The sequence below is a fragment of the Rhipicephalus sanguineus genome, chromosome 2, assembly GCF_013339695.2.
Source record: "Rhipicephalus sanguineus isolate Rsan-2018 chromosome 2, BIME_Rsan_1.4, whole genome shotgun sequence".
NCBI lineage: Eukaryota > Metazoa > Arthropoda > Arachnida > Ixodida > Ixodidae > Rhipicephalus > Rhipicephalus sanguineus.
The window spans coordinates 87,918,104-87,932,685 of NC_051177.1; the positions used below are offsets into that span (position 1 = coordinate 87,918,104).

Genomic DNA, 14,582 nt, shown 5'->3' on the forward strand with positions numbered 1-14,582 from the left:
TCACTAACAAAAACATCCGCTGTTGCGCTCATTGGAAGCCATCCAAGTTCCTTACGCAACGTATCTCGGGGTAATCAGCCGATAGTATATATGCAACTGCTTGATCCAGAAATAACTCTCGCACAATCCGAGCCGGTTTAGCCGGCATGGGGGGAAACTTTCTCGTCGCTCGCACCTTTTGTAAATGCTTCCCCGTCTTCTTACTTTTCCTTCAACGTGTCCTGAATGCTCGATAGAGCTGATATAAGGAAGAAGTAACCGCGCTCGCTATGCTTTTCAACGGTTATGCACTTCCGAGGCTATTTCCGACATCATCTAGTCTTTTGACGGACATTTTGTTCTTCATTTTGCGTGAAATGCGAATATTCGGAAGTGATAACGCAGGAAACGTAATTTCCTAAGTCTCGAGTGATGATGCCTGTGCCCATGAAGGAGACGGATATATAAGCCCTTCTATCATTTGCTTACTTTACTTTTTTTTTTTATCGCACTTACGCTCCAATCAAGGGACGAGACAAGTGATAGAGGTGGAGAAGACTATATGCTCTGGCTGCGCGTGCGTGAGTATGCTTTATTTGCACCAGTCTGGGAGAGAATTTGCATATCTGGAACAGCTGCGACAGATGAGCGTATGTGTTGAGTCTCGCTGACGTCAGGCTTTATACACCTGTCTATCCGTGCTCCAGTGGCGTGGATATGATGGTGTAATAGTTATGTCATTTCTTTCTTGGTGTTTTGGTTCTCGCTTTACCCGTATATAAGCTAACGGATGCCGGGTAAATTTCAGTTGCAAAAAAGCGATTTGTACTCACCTCATTATTTTTGTGTGCTTAGTGCGCTACTCGTAATTATACCTGAGCTATTTCAACTCGCACTGCTCCCCACTTTGTTATGCAACAAGCTGCCGGCCTTACACAACTAAACGACGCTACTCCAATGTCATGCTCTTGTCTTTCCCCCAAAATAAGCACTCTAAGTACGGACTTACGTACGTCACAATACATGCAACTGCAATAACATGTGACAAGCGAGCGACAAAGACGTATGAGCGTTTTGTTCGCGAGTCTATCTAAAAACAATGCGCGCACAGCGGACAGACTTATTTTGTTCGAATCGCCCAACTAGGAATGGCTTGCATAAAATTATCGTTACCGGGAAGTGATGACAGTTGCCTGGAGCTCCGTCAGCCGTCCGCTTTCTACCGAAAAAGAGTACCACTTCCGAATGTTTCTACCTCGCTTCGCGTCATATGGTTGCCGCTGTGGAACGCGGAACCGGTTCTTACGGGACTTTCTCCGAGCTTTTCGTCGCGCAACAGAACTGTGCCCGGCGATGCGGTGGACGAAATGGAAGCTACGTCCGATCTGTCAGGAAACGCACTCTCGCTTCCTTCTTTCCCTCGCCGGATCTCCTCACTGGCTCGACCCCAATCGCTGCGGTCGCCGGTGAAGTCGGTCGTTTCACCCCAGCCGTGGCTCACACGGCCTGAATCAGTGTTCTGTCGCGGAGATTGCTCCCCCGCAAAAGGTGTTCAGGGCGCTTCGTGGTACAGCGAACAGAAAAGGAGCAGTGCCGGGCAGAAGCGACGGTAGTCGCTCACGGGAACGATGGAGTCTGGCGGCGTGACAGCGTCCCTTACCGAGGCATGGCGTTACCTGATGTCCAAGAGGGACCCTAGGACCAAGGACATGCTCTTTATCGGTGACCTCCGCTTTATAGTCACCGTGCTCGGGCTTTACCTGTACATCGTGTACCACGGGGGTCCGCGGTTCATGCGCAATCGGCAGCCCTACAATCTCAAGGGGGCCATCATGGCCTACAACTTCTCGATGGTGGTACTCAACGTGTTCTTCATGTTCAAGTTCTTCCAGCATTCCTTCTGGTATGGCGGATACAGCCTCTTCTGCCAGGGCATGACGCACTCTACCGACTATCACGCGCTCATGCTTCTCGAATACTCCTGGTGGTACCTGTTCGTCAGGATCGGCGACTTTCTGGACACGTTCTTCTTCTTGCTGCGCAAGAAGTACTCGCATCTGACCGCGCTCCACGTCTCGCATCACGCCCTGGTCGTCTGGAGTGGCTGGCTCTGGCTCGCCTTCGGGGGCGACGGCCAGGTGTTGCTCGGCATGTGCGTGAATGCCGGAATGCACGTCATCATGTACACCTACTACTTCCTGGCGTGCCTCGGACCGTCGGTGCAACAGTACCTCTGGTGGAAGAAGTACCTCACCACGATGCAGATCACGCAGTTCGTCGTGCTCCTCATTCACATCTGCATCCCACTCTTCTACGACTGCGGCTACCCGCGCATCATGATCGGCCTGGCCTTCGCGCAAGGCCTGCTGGGCTTGGTGCTCTTCATAAACTTCTACATTCACGAATACATCAAGAGGAAAGGAATGAAGAAGATTGCTGCTGCCAAACTGGCAGAAAGTGACGGCGCTCATACTCAACCAACAGCGCGGCTCCCAGGGGAAAGGCCGAAGAAAGCCTAAGTTCACTACACTGTGGATATGTTTTCAAGACTAGCTTAGCCTCACTATCGCGTGAGTACGGGCGTCGGTGACGCCATTTCATAGCCTACGTGGTTCTGAATGCAAGCAGTTCCTCCGAAGTGTACTCGATTGTGGGACGATATACTAAGACTTCACTAACTGCCAACAGGCAGTTATCTGTTCAGTTATCGGGTTAGAAGTATTGTCCTCTCTCACTTACGTTTCTGAGCAACATGCTTCATTCTCATTAGCCTGTCAGCTTTATAAAGCTTTCTTTGCGTGACTGTATAGAACTTCCAAGTAATGCTTTTAATGTGTATGATTTTTTTTCGTTGCCATAGCAGCGTGCTTCAGCACGGTGCACGTACTATTGTTCCACGCCGCAAGTGACAAGCGACGCCTGCACCATTTCGTTGGACTGTTTCATTTTTATTGTTGCGTTTTGTTTTTGAGAACAGTCTATGCATTGTTTTAATAAAACGGGTCATACCACTTGATTCGTTGATTCGTTGCATTCTTATTTTGCGGTCAGCCGTTGCTAAAGCGTCACTGACATTCGCTCTACCCCTGCCCCCTTCCCCACCTTCCACTTCAACCAAGAAGATTAAAAATACGGCTAGTACAATTTAACTGTCCAAAAATGCGAGCTTAACAGGAACGCCAACGTAACATGCCCATTTAAAGCCTGCCAACTGTTTTTATTTGGCCTTGTTTGAGAGTGACTTTATTTCGGCAAAAGTGAGATGCAGTAACGTTTATGCACCATGCAGTGTATGTTCGTTAAATAAACACCAGTGGGTGAAGAGCAATCTGAAGATAAAAACAATGCTGCGTCCCTCATAGCCTACGACACCCTCTTGTATGGGACTTCAAACATCAGAGCTGAATTTAGGTGCTTAACAACGTTGACAGCATTACCTACACTTATAAAGTGCATTTAGAAGGACAAGGGTTTGCTATTTGCTTGGCAAAATTTTTAAGGACATTGCACAGTATTAACGAAATCCTTGGAGGATCTGTTTTACTCAATAACCTTTTGTTTTCTGTCTAACTTGGAGCGAAAGGTAATTTCGTTGTAAGCGGAGTATATATTTCGGTACCCTTACACTTGATATGCCTGTTATTTTAGCGACATATGAATTGCTGTAGCGAATAGACCGAAATAGTAACTGTGCAAGGATTGTTTTGTAACAAAAGATTATGCAACAGGGGTGCATATAATCACGGGCACTATTCTTTTTTATTCCTCAGCCTTTTCACATATTTATTGCTCGCGTTGACACAGCGCTGCAAATAGAGGTATACCCGAATCATCAGGGCAAATGTTGAGCTAACCATTTGTTAAAGATATTGCTTTTCGTGTCGGTAAATTCCACGATAATCCTTCCTGCTACAGCGTGCTTCACCAACACCGCTACTGAAATATGGAAGAAAAACCAGCACAGAACGGGCGGGATTGGATATTCGGAGTCAAGCTGTGCGGATGAGACAGTGTGGTTTGCTATACAAGGTAAAATGTGTAGCGGGGGCTGTAGTGTTCTCATTTTCTTGGGTGCGTATATACTTGATGAATAGTGCAACATGACCTTACTTGCGTGTACGTGCAGCCTAACCTTGGAATATGTCAGCCAGCGCCACTCAGGGTCGTCGGTGCTGGCGTGGAACATGTTTTCCAAAGCGAAGGCACCACTTGGAATGTTGGCTTTAGAGGAAAAAGCAAAACAAAAAACGAGGCACCTCAGACAGCGCCTTCATTTACTAATGAGAGGCAGAGTGTCATGTCTTGAGCACCTCGCAAAGTGGTAAGCGGTACAATGATGTTTGCTTAGTAAATGGACGGTCTACTTGAGACACTTTCGCACCCTGCATGCCTCTATAAAAAAAAAACGAGAAAAAAAAAGGCTTTCCTTTTCGCAGAATATTTGACCATGAAAAATAAGCCATTTGTGCAGCCGTAGGATTATATGTCGCTTAGGGCACTGTTACGACCGCTTTTATAGCATGTCTAATGAGGACTTTACGACCATGGGAGGCGTTCATACCGCTCACTTGGTGACACCGTAATGAAAAGATTCGGCTGTTACAACTTTTCACGCATTTGGCAGAAACAGGCCAACAAGCTCGGCTAAACACTCAAAAGGTGCTTTAAGAAAAATGCTCTCGTCATAATCTCTCGTGTATCGTGCCGTATTTCGCAGGTGTAAACACGCTGCAGACGGGGACAAGGCAGAAGGAGACACGCGATCACACCTTTGTGTGGTTGTGTTCAACTTGAAGCAGTAAAAAATAAATAAACACAGACAACAACAAGGACAAGAATAGCGAACGAACACATCAGGACGAGCGCTCAATTGCCAAGTGCAATTTTTATTGAAAGAACACTAGCTTATACCATTTCAGAAAACGCCGACATATATTAAATAAGAGAAGGACATGTGTGCTGCCTACGCGTTCAGGTGTCTGCTAGAAAACACATTTCATGAGTAGTCAAACTCATGAAATGACTCCTCACCGACACATTGATCTTCAGATTTAGCAATGTGGTAGGCTTCTACGAGTTCTCTTGCCCCGCCACGGTGGTCTAGTGGTTATGGCGCTCAGCTGCTGACCCGAAGGTCGCGGGATCGAATCCCGGCAGCGGCGGCTGCATTTTTGATGGAGGCGAAAATGTTTCAGGCCCGTGTACTTAGATTTAGGTGCAGGTTAAGGAACCCCAGGTGGTCGAAATTTCCGGAGCCCTCCACTACGGCGTCTCATAATCATATCGTGGTTCTGGGACGTTAAACCCCAGAAATTATTATATATTATCGACTGCTGACAGGAAGGTCGCGGGATCGAATCCCGGCCACGGCGGCTGCATTTTCGATGGAGGCGAAAATGTTTGAGGCCTGTGTAGCTAGATCCAGGTGCACGTTAAAGAACCCCAGGTGGTCGACATTTCCGGAGCCCTCCACTACGGCGTCCTTCACAATGATATCGTGGTTTTGGGAAGTCAAGGCACAGATATTATTATTACAAGTTATCTTTCTTTTTTCTTTTTCTTTTTGCTCGTTGCATACTTCAAGAACCCAGTGATATTTGCTGTGGTCTTTGCAACACGTGCTGCAAAGTTACCTTATTTCAAAATTCCACTCATGTACTTGGAGAGAAATGTTCCCAAGTACTGCAGATTAGCCAACTGAAGATATCCTTTGGTTAGCCTCCTTGACTTTCCGTTTCCTTTCTCCTTCCTCATCTCTCTATCTCTCTCGCTCTCTCTTTGTGTGTGTAGATGCTTACCTGGCTTTCAACATGGCAAGGTATTGCCACGCGCTAGTGGTGGCGGAAGAAGAGAGCGAAGAAGTTGGTGGCTGTTGTGGCCGAAAGTAAACAGCTGGTCGCTTCGAAAAAAAAAAATGCGTTCACAAACTAGAGCGGAAGTGCAGAGCCGTTGCATCTTGCCAGTATAAGCACACGGGGCAGAAACCTTGAGAATAAGCGAGATGCTCGAAGAGAAGCTGAGGACCACCCAGCGTCCGATGGAATGAAAAATTATAGGCGTAACTCGAAGAGATAGGAAGACAGCAGAGTGCATCAGGGAACAAACAGGAGCAGCCATTATCCTACTAGATAATAAGAGACGGAAATAAACCTAGGCAGGTCACGTCATTAGAAGGACAGATAATGTATGGCCAGTTAGAAAATGTACACCAAGAGGTGGGAAGGGCGGCCGAGAACGTCAAAGGTCTACCGGTGGAGCGACGAAATTCAAGAAACTTGGAGGCATAAAATGAAATCGGCGTGGTCGGGACTGGGTGGGCTGGAGATCACTGGAAGATGCCTTCGTATATCACTGGACTGGTGGTGATGGTGTTCACGAACATTCATAGAAGTCCTGCGAACGTACATGTCTACAATGCTCAGCGATAGCTGCAGCAATGGTATGCACCGCGACCAGCCTAGCAACATTTACTAATGGAGCTTTTACTCATCTATTATTGCATTTATTAATGGAGCAACATTTCCCAATTTACTAATTTACAATGTAAGGGTCTTCAGGGACCAAGTCAAGCTGCCTAGAGCAGCTTAGAGCCCCGAAGGCTATCCAGAATTTTCTGGTGAAATAAACTTTGACTTTGTGTACTGCAATATAGAACATTGTTGTGAGATCTTCGCCGACGTATTACCTTGGCTGACATTGCATAACCGTGATTACGCGCTGTGACATCATTTGCAGTAAAGTTCGCAGACGCATACAAATCTTTGTCGGCTTGTGTGCTCTCCACATGCGCTTGCAGTTCAGGATTACGTTCGGTTTGCCTTACACATGTTCAAATCTCACTGATAACAAATTTGTCAGGCATCCCTAGGGGGCAGTACCACTCGATCTTTTGAGATGGTGCCGTAGGTGCTGTACGTCAGTGTAGGCCACATCATTCTGTAACAATATTAGCAATATGATCTTAAAATTCTAAAGGTGGTTCACGCTACCACTTAGAAGGAACTATGTTTAAGACCATTTCTTGTTTTAAGCTTAACGTGCACCTGAATCTAAGTGCGCGATAATTTCTAATTTTCCTTCCATACAAACGTGACAGCTGCAGTCGGGATTGAACCCGCAACTTGATCTCAGTGGCGCAATGCTAATGCACGCAGCTTCTGCAGCAGATACACATATATTTAGAACGCACCATAGGCTTTCGAGTCTTTAGTTTCAAGTCGGAGCTTTATCGAAATGCTATCTCACACTTTATTTATTTGATTCCTTTGGTTTCTTTTTCTACTTTGCAGCTCTGGGCCCTGTTTTTTTGTAAGCAGCCGCTTCTTCAGCTGTCCTATAGTGCGGAGCAGAACACTAGTCATTGTTTGTCGTAATAAGGGCGCTCGCTGAGAAAGTTTCGCTGGCTGAAACAGTCGCAAGGTCGCAAAGTCAGCTACTGCAAACAAGCTTACGACTCTTCGACAATGTTAGCTATTTGGCGTTGTATGTTTATCTAGAGCATCGACAGTGTGTGCTAGCATGCAACACCTTCACAAATTGCGTTAAAGCGCCCTAGTGTAGTTTTATGTTGTTTATTTTAGGGGCGAAGCCCCTTGAGGTCGAGGCTTGTACGTCCGTTTGGCGTCCGCGCTCACGGCACAGCACCGTGTAAAATGGAAACATCAGGTTTAGCAGTAGACTGATATCAATCATATTTGTGACAAAACAATATAAAACACGTGCAAGCACAAAGCCTTTATACTTGTCGGCGACTTCAACGTACACATTATGGACTATAGGACCTAGCTTTGTCGTCGACTCTCACTGTCCGCTCTCACGGTATATAGAGAACCGTTGCTATAGTCGAAACATATATGTGTGTATGTGAATAAAAAATGGTTTACAATATACGAACGTCAATCATAATTGAGACAGAAGAATATAAAACACCTACAAGCACAGACCCTACCCTTTATACGAGTCGGCGACTTCAACGTAGACATTTTATGGACCTCAGGACATAGCTTTGTCGTCGACTCTTTTCACTTTATGTCACTCAATTTAACTTATATGGGGCAACGCTCGGGCAACTCACCCATACGATACCCAGACCTTCGCCCACTCGTCATGATTCGCTTCGTGGAGCTGCGTGGTTTTTTTCTCTTCCTTTCCCTCACAGTTCATACACCATTTCCCCGACCCCAGCAGGGGATAGCCAACTGTTTACGTCTAAGGCTCTATGTCGCTTAGTGAGTGCTTTATGATGATTATGATGATGATGATGAGGATTTCCTTCTTATGTGGCTGCTACCCACATCAATTTTTCTTCTGTTAAGGCAATGCATGCCCATTTGACTGTGTGGAAGAAACGCCTGAAAAATCTTTTGTGGTGGCATTCATCTTGAGTGTTCGCTATAGCTATTTCTTTTAATTATACACGTCGCGCGTTTTCACCTCCAGGCAATATAGAGAATTGATTTCCTATCTGTGGCCATGAAATGTCACAAAAGTGTATAGGGTCGTTATGGAAATCAAGGAAATTACTCCGAATTTTCGCAGCGTGCGATTTTTCGGAAGCATAGTAGTGGCCAGTATCATTTCCGAGCTTCATGAAAGCAGCTCGGGTTACCAAGAAGAAAAAAATTCGGCAGATCCCACGCATTGTGGGAATCGATGTAATGCGAAGCAGCCAGCAAAGAGCTGCATACATCGCCTTGTTTGTCTTTGAGCCAAATGAAATCATTCATGCCATGGCATCTAGTCCACCATATATCGCATGTTTGCCATGCACGCATGCATGCACAATCTAGTGCACACCGTGCCAATGAAACGCATATTCTGGTATATAAATGCATGACCGGTCGCTTATGTTCATCACGCACTCGTGTCATGCCATACCAATTTCGGTATATATCACGTTAACAAAACGGCCGGAAGCGCACCATGATAGTGGCATGTAAATCATACCGTACATGACATGCTTAACGTGATTCGCATGTTAAGACCTCTCAGTTATGTTGGTCATACAGTCACATCGCGCAATACCAATTTTGGTGTATATCAAAGGAGCGAAATGGCCGCGAGTGCACCATGAGTAGAGCATGTAAATCATGCCATACATGACATGCATATTATGGTTTTTCATGTTACCACCTGTCACTAATCTTCATCATACAGCCGCATCACGCAATACCAGTTTTGGTGTATATCAAGCTATCGAAACGGCCGCGAATGCACCATAAGCGTGGCATGTAAGTCATGACATACATGGCATGCATGTCATAGTTTTCATGTTACCACCTGTTATTCATGTTCTTCATACAGTCACATCGCGCAATACCAATTTTCGTGCATATCAATCTAGCGAAACGGCCGGGAATGCACCATGAGCGCTACATGTAAATCATGACATACATAACCTGCATGTCATGATTTCCATGTTACGACCTCTCATTTACGTTCGTCATGCAGTCGCGTTGCGCAATACCAATTTTGGTGTATGTCAAGCAAGCGAAACGGCACGAGTGCGTCATGAGCATGACATGTAAATACCAAATCATGTCGTACATGACTTGCATGTCATGATTTTCATGTTACCACGTCTCATTTACCTTCGTCATACAGTCGCTTCGCGCAATACCAATTTTGGTTACATCAAGCTAGCGAAGCGGCCACGAACGCATCATGAGTGAGGCAATTAAATCATGACATACATGACATGCATGTCATGGTTTTCATCTTACCAACTGTTATTCATGTTCTTCATACAGTCACATCGCGCAATACCAATTTTGGTGTATATCAATCTAGTGAAACGGCCGCTAGCGCATCATGAGCGTGGCATGTAAATCAGGTCGTACATGACTTGCATGTCATGATTATCATGTTACCACGTCTCACTTACGTTCGTCATACAGTCGTGTCGCGTAACACCAATTTTGGTGTATATCACGCAAGCGAAACGGACGCGAATGCACCACGAACGTGGCATGTAAATCATGACATACATGTCATGGATGTCATGGTTTTCATGCTACCACCTGTTATTCATGTTCTTCATAAAGTCACATCGCACAATACCAATTTTGGTGTATATCAATCTAGCGAAACGGCCGCTAGTGCGCCATGAGCGTGGCATGTAAATCGTGTCATACATGACATGCAAATCATGATTTTCATGTTACCACGTGTCAGTTATGTTCGTCATACAGAAATGTCTCGTCATACCAGTTTTCGTATGTATCCCTCCATTGAAACGGCCGCGAGCGTCCCGAGACCATGTCATGTAAATCATGCTGCACATGACATGTGCGTCATGATTTGCATGTTAGGACCTGTCATTATGTTCGTCATGAACTGTTGTCACGTCGTACCAATTTTGGTGTATATGAAATTAACGGAACGGCCACAAGAGCCTAAGGTCGTGGAATGTAAATCATGCTGTTCATGACATGCGTGTCATGATTTTCATGATATGACCTGTCATTTATGTTCGTGATAAGGCCATGTTATGACACACCAATTTTGGTATACATCCGATTAACGGAACGGCCAGGGAGCCCAAAGGCCGTGGAATGTAAATCATGCTGTTCATGACATTCGTGTCATGATTTTCATGAATGACCTGTCATTTATGTTCGTAATAAGGCCATATTATGACACACAAATTTTGTTATACATCCGATTAACCAAACGGCCGGGAGAGCACAAAGTCGTATGTGGCTAGATAGATAGATAGATAGATAGATAGATAGATAGATAGATAGATAGATAGATAGATAGATAGATAGATAGATAGATAGATAGATAGATAGATAGATAGATAGATAGATAGATAGATAGATAGATAGATAGATAGATAGATAGATAGATAGATAGATAGATAGATAGATAGATAGATACGCTCAAAGTCGCAGAAGTTCGCTAAGAAATGCTTCGCATTTAAAAAGCTACGAAAGAACACAACCCGCTCACCAGTGTAACCTGCCTAGAGGACTGCCTGGGCATCGTGGCGGCGTGGGCATCGCACTTCGACTCAACAGAACGACACGACAAACACTAACAAATGAGATTTATTCTGTACATAGCACACAAATGCATACACACATTTTCATACAGTTAGAAACAAACTAATCATGCGTACTGATGACTTAAGTTTGTCGAATTCAGGACTTACACCCGACAATTATTTTGAAGTGCAGTGTAGGTATGGGAAAAATGGTTCAATCTCAATAGAGGTCAGTTTTTTTTCAACAATTTCATCTACTCTTAATTCACACAAACAGTTTCGTCAGGCACGTCTGTTTCTTAACAGATATGACTAGTACAGAGTCGAAAAGAGAAGCACGGTGGGCCATGTATTAGACGTATGCACGTGACAGATACAAATGAATTCTAAGCTTGCCTCACGGCTCATTATTATGAACATTTCCAGCAGCAATAGTTCGCAGTGGTTGACATAAATAACGGCCTGCTTTAAATATAGTATCTTTTTGTGAACGTTTACTTTGACACGTTATGATGGCTTTCACACAAGTAAAAGGGATGATGGTTAACATGATTCATACGCCGCTGTGCTGCGGTTGTAGGAAGCGCCGTTGAAGACATCCTTATTCCTCGCTCTTACTCCACCGGTTCTGGCGTCCCCTGACCTATTTATTGCTCGCATATACGGTAGCCCACTTCTCGCCCCAAGTTTAAATATTTACCTATATATACTGAAATAACCCAACTTGACGCGATCTGCTCGCAGGAGAAACCTGGCACTTCGTCACACAGTCTCTTGAATCACTACGTAAGCGCTTTAGTCTTTCTTTAGCGCATGCGTCGTTCCATTGGTGACCTCCTTGCCGTTGGAAGCGGCCGCCGACACTTTTCTAGGCTTGATGTAGGTCTGGTAGTAGAAGTTGATGAACATGCCCAGCACGAAGCCCGCCTGCGCGATGGCGAACGGCACCAGCACGTTGGGGAAGCCGCAATCAACGAAGAGCGGGATCGACATGTGGAGGATGAAGACGACGAACTGGATGATCTGAAGCTGGGTCAGATAGCGCTTCCACCAGAGGTACTTGCGCACCTCGGGTCCGAACGTGGAGAGGAAGTAGTAAGAGTACATGACAACGTGCACGAACGTGTTGATGCAGAGTCCCAGCGCGGGCTGGCCTTCGGGCGCGAACATGGCCCAGAACCAGGCGTTGAACACCACCAGCACGTGGTGGATGACGTGCAGGTGCGAGACCTGGTTGAACTTCTTGCGGAGCACGAAGAACACGGTGTCCAGGAAGTCCGCGTAGCGCACCAGCAGGTACCACCAGCCCGACTGGTAGACTGCCGCCGATGCGCCTTCCGCTCGCCCCGTCACGCCCTGGCACCATAGGCTGTACGTTCCGCCGGGCAGGTACGTGATGCGCAGCACTTGGTACAGGAAAGTGGCGTTCATCACCACCATGGCCACGTTGTAGACGCGGACGAGGTTGGTGATGGGAAAAGGATCGCGCTTCTTCATCCATCGGGGACCGGCGAAGCGAACAAAGTACACATAGAAGATGATGAGCGGGAACACGAACCACGGATTGAGCACCATGCCATAATGCCGGGTGCGAGGGTCCCAGTGTCGCTCGATGTTGTCGAGCAGCTTGATTGGGTTGAGCAGCGTTGACATCTTTGCAAGATTGAGACAGACGGCGAACTGCACAAAGCGCGTATATTTGATCAGAGACAGCAGCTATTCGTTTCGACAGGAGTTAACTTTCGCGCGATAAAGACGAAGCTTGGCTGCATGCAGCAACTGCTCACTCCATGTCTTGGCCACAGTTGAACACTGTGCATTGGATAACCCTTGCTTGTTCTTACACGGTCTCTTTACTCTTATGCGGTGCACGTCTATCAAAATACTCTAAGAATGTTACGTGCATCTGAAAGTAGACGTACAGAGTAATAAATTGAATTAAGTAATAATAAATACTATTTACTACGCTCACACTGTACTTAAAGAATTCCGTGCGCACGTCAATCTGCAGTGACTGAGGTAAGTCTTGGAACTCCATCGCAATGACTGTGTATTGCGAAAACCGCATTGCCTTACAGTAAGCACTTCAATAATTACTACCTTCAGTATCGTTATTACAAGAGCAAGGCCCAAGTGAATCTTATATTGTCGTCGTTATCAAGCGGGTCCAATTGTCTTTAGTTCTACTACGACGTTGGCGTTGTGACGAAGTTAAGGACGACCGTAACTTACCGTGCTTGAATTTCGAAGTTGGGTTGCGATCACGGCTTGGTATATTCGCGCGAGGTTTCCCGGGAGTAACTGAAACTCTTAACCGTTCTCGCGTGCCCTCTTAATATCAGGACAACTTTGTGGTCCGTACAGGAGTGATCTGAACCGAGTGACGTAGCGCTGGTTTCTCTGCCTTTCTCGCCCTCGCCGAAATTTCTCTTTATTTTTCGCCTTTCCGCTTAATGACAAATTCGGTTCTTGGGAGAGGGACCCGACTACGTCATGAAGGTTCCCACCTTCCTATTATTTTCTGCGAAGCAGCTGAAACGAAGCTTGCTGGCACTTGTTGGGCACGCGTGACGTGTTAAGCAATTACCAACGGGCACCCGCTCACGTTTCGTAGCGCCCGTGGCCTTGCTGTCCTTTTGGAGATTACAATGAGGAGAAGGCGAAGACAATGGAATAAAGGCGCCGAGATTCTCTGTGCCTTGACACGGATAGTTGGTTCTGGAATCAAGGAAACCCTCCTGTATTCAAGGAGCTAGCCTAAATGTCGCCCTGACTGATAACTCCCGGCCGTGTTCTACGTCTTCGCAACTGTGACTGTCACCGGGCACCCCTCGAAGGGCGCACGTACTCGCGGAGGCACCCTGCGCACGTGACTTATTCGACTGACGTTATCTGTAGAAACAGCGAGGAGAAGTGGGAGGGGGGGGGGGGGGGCAACCGTTTCGTGCAGGCCAGGACAGTCAACCGGAGAGCAGTGAGAAAAGTTGCAGCAGACGGTGGCCACGTTTTATTGCGCACGTCTTCTTAAAAGGGCATTTACAATGTGTATGTTTACGCTGTTTCGATAGCACGTGCTTACGTCACAAACAAGTACCCCGGCAGACAGAAAATACGTGTAGTTGGTGCATTCACGAAAAAAAGAAAGATAAGAGAGATATGCGCGAAGATAATTTTCCATTGACCCTGTCTATAGTCAGTAACGTGCCCTTTCCACAACACGCGTCAGGGTACAAGGCCAGAGGCTGCAACCAAAAAGAAATTGACTTACCACGAAATAAAGGGTCTTGGAATTTCCAAAGATGGTTATGTAGGTGCTGTAGCACGTTAGTACCGTAAGAAATTCATAAAGTGTACTTTTGCTAAATATTATCTTGGTATTTCCGGAGTGACCCGTGGCCAAAACGTATACATTGCCCGGAAAAATCTAGGATCATATGTCATGAACGTGAATTTTCTGAAATTCTTATGGTGCACAAGGTGTGTAATCGGCTCGGGATCGTAGAGCGTTAGGCCTCGAAAAGAAGGAGGAGGACCAAATAGACGGAAAGGAAGGAAAGTGAGCCACTTATATTTTCGATAGCAATTATATGGACACTCTCGACGGGCTTTTGCCGTT

At 46.1% G+C, this 14,582-nt stretch overlaps 2 protein-coding genes across 2 annotated transcripts; one reads left to right on the plus strand and one right to left on the minus strand.

Moving 5' to 3' along the window:
• The first annotated feature begins 1,133 nt into the window (after positions 1–1,133).
• On the plus strand, positions 1,134–2,989 carry LOC119383324 (elongation of very long chain fatty acids protein 7). The gene has a single exon (XM_037651401.2). It carries the CDS (start codon positions 1,608–1,610, stop codon positions 2,496–2,498), a length of 891 nt encoding a protein of 296 aa, XP_037507329.1. The 5' UTR covers positions 1,134–1,607; the 3' UTR covers positions 2,499–2,989.
• An 8,023-nt stretch (positions 2,990–11,012) lies between these two features.
• Positions 11,013–13,381, minus strand: LOC119383325 (elongation of very long chain fatty acids protein AAEL008004). Its single transcript, XM_037651402.2, has 2 exons — positions 13,199–13,381; positions 11,013–12,646 (listed from the first exon to the last, which is right to left on the minus strand). Exon 2 carries the CDS (start codon positions 12,617–12,619, stop codon positions 11,762–11,764), a length of 858 nt encoding a protein of 285 aa, XP_037507330.1. The 5' UTR covers positions 12,620–12,646; positions 13,199–13,381; the 3' UTR covers positions 11,013–11,761.
• Between the last annotated feature and the right edge of the window lie 1,201 nt (positions 13,382–14,582).

Bases quoted from the DNA above. Each gene is read 5' to 3' on its own strand.
- LOC119383324 (XM_037651401.2), top strand. From the start codon at position 1,608: ATGGAGTCTGGCGGCGTGACAGCGTCCCTTACCGAGGCATGGCGTTAC.
- LOC119383325 (XM_037651402.2), bottom strand. From the start codon at position 12,619: ATGTCAACGCTGCTCAACCCAATCAAGCTGCTCGACAACATCGAGCGA.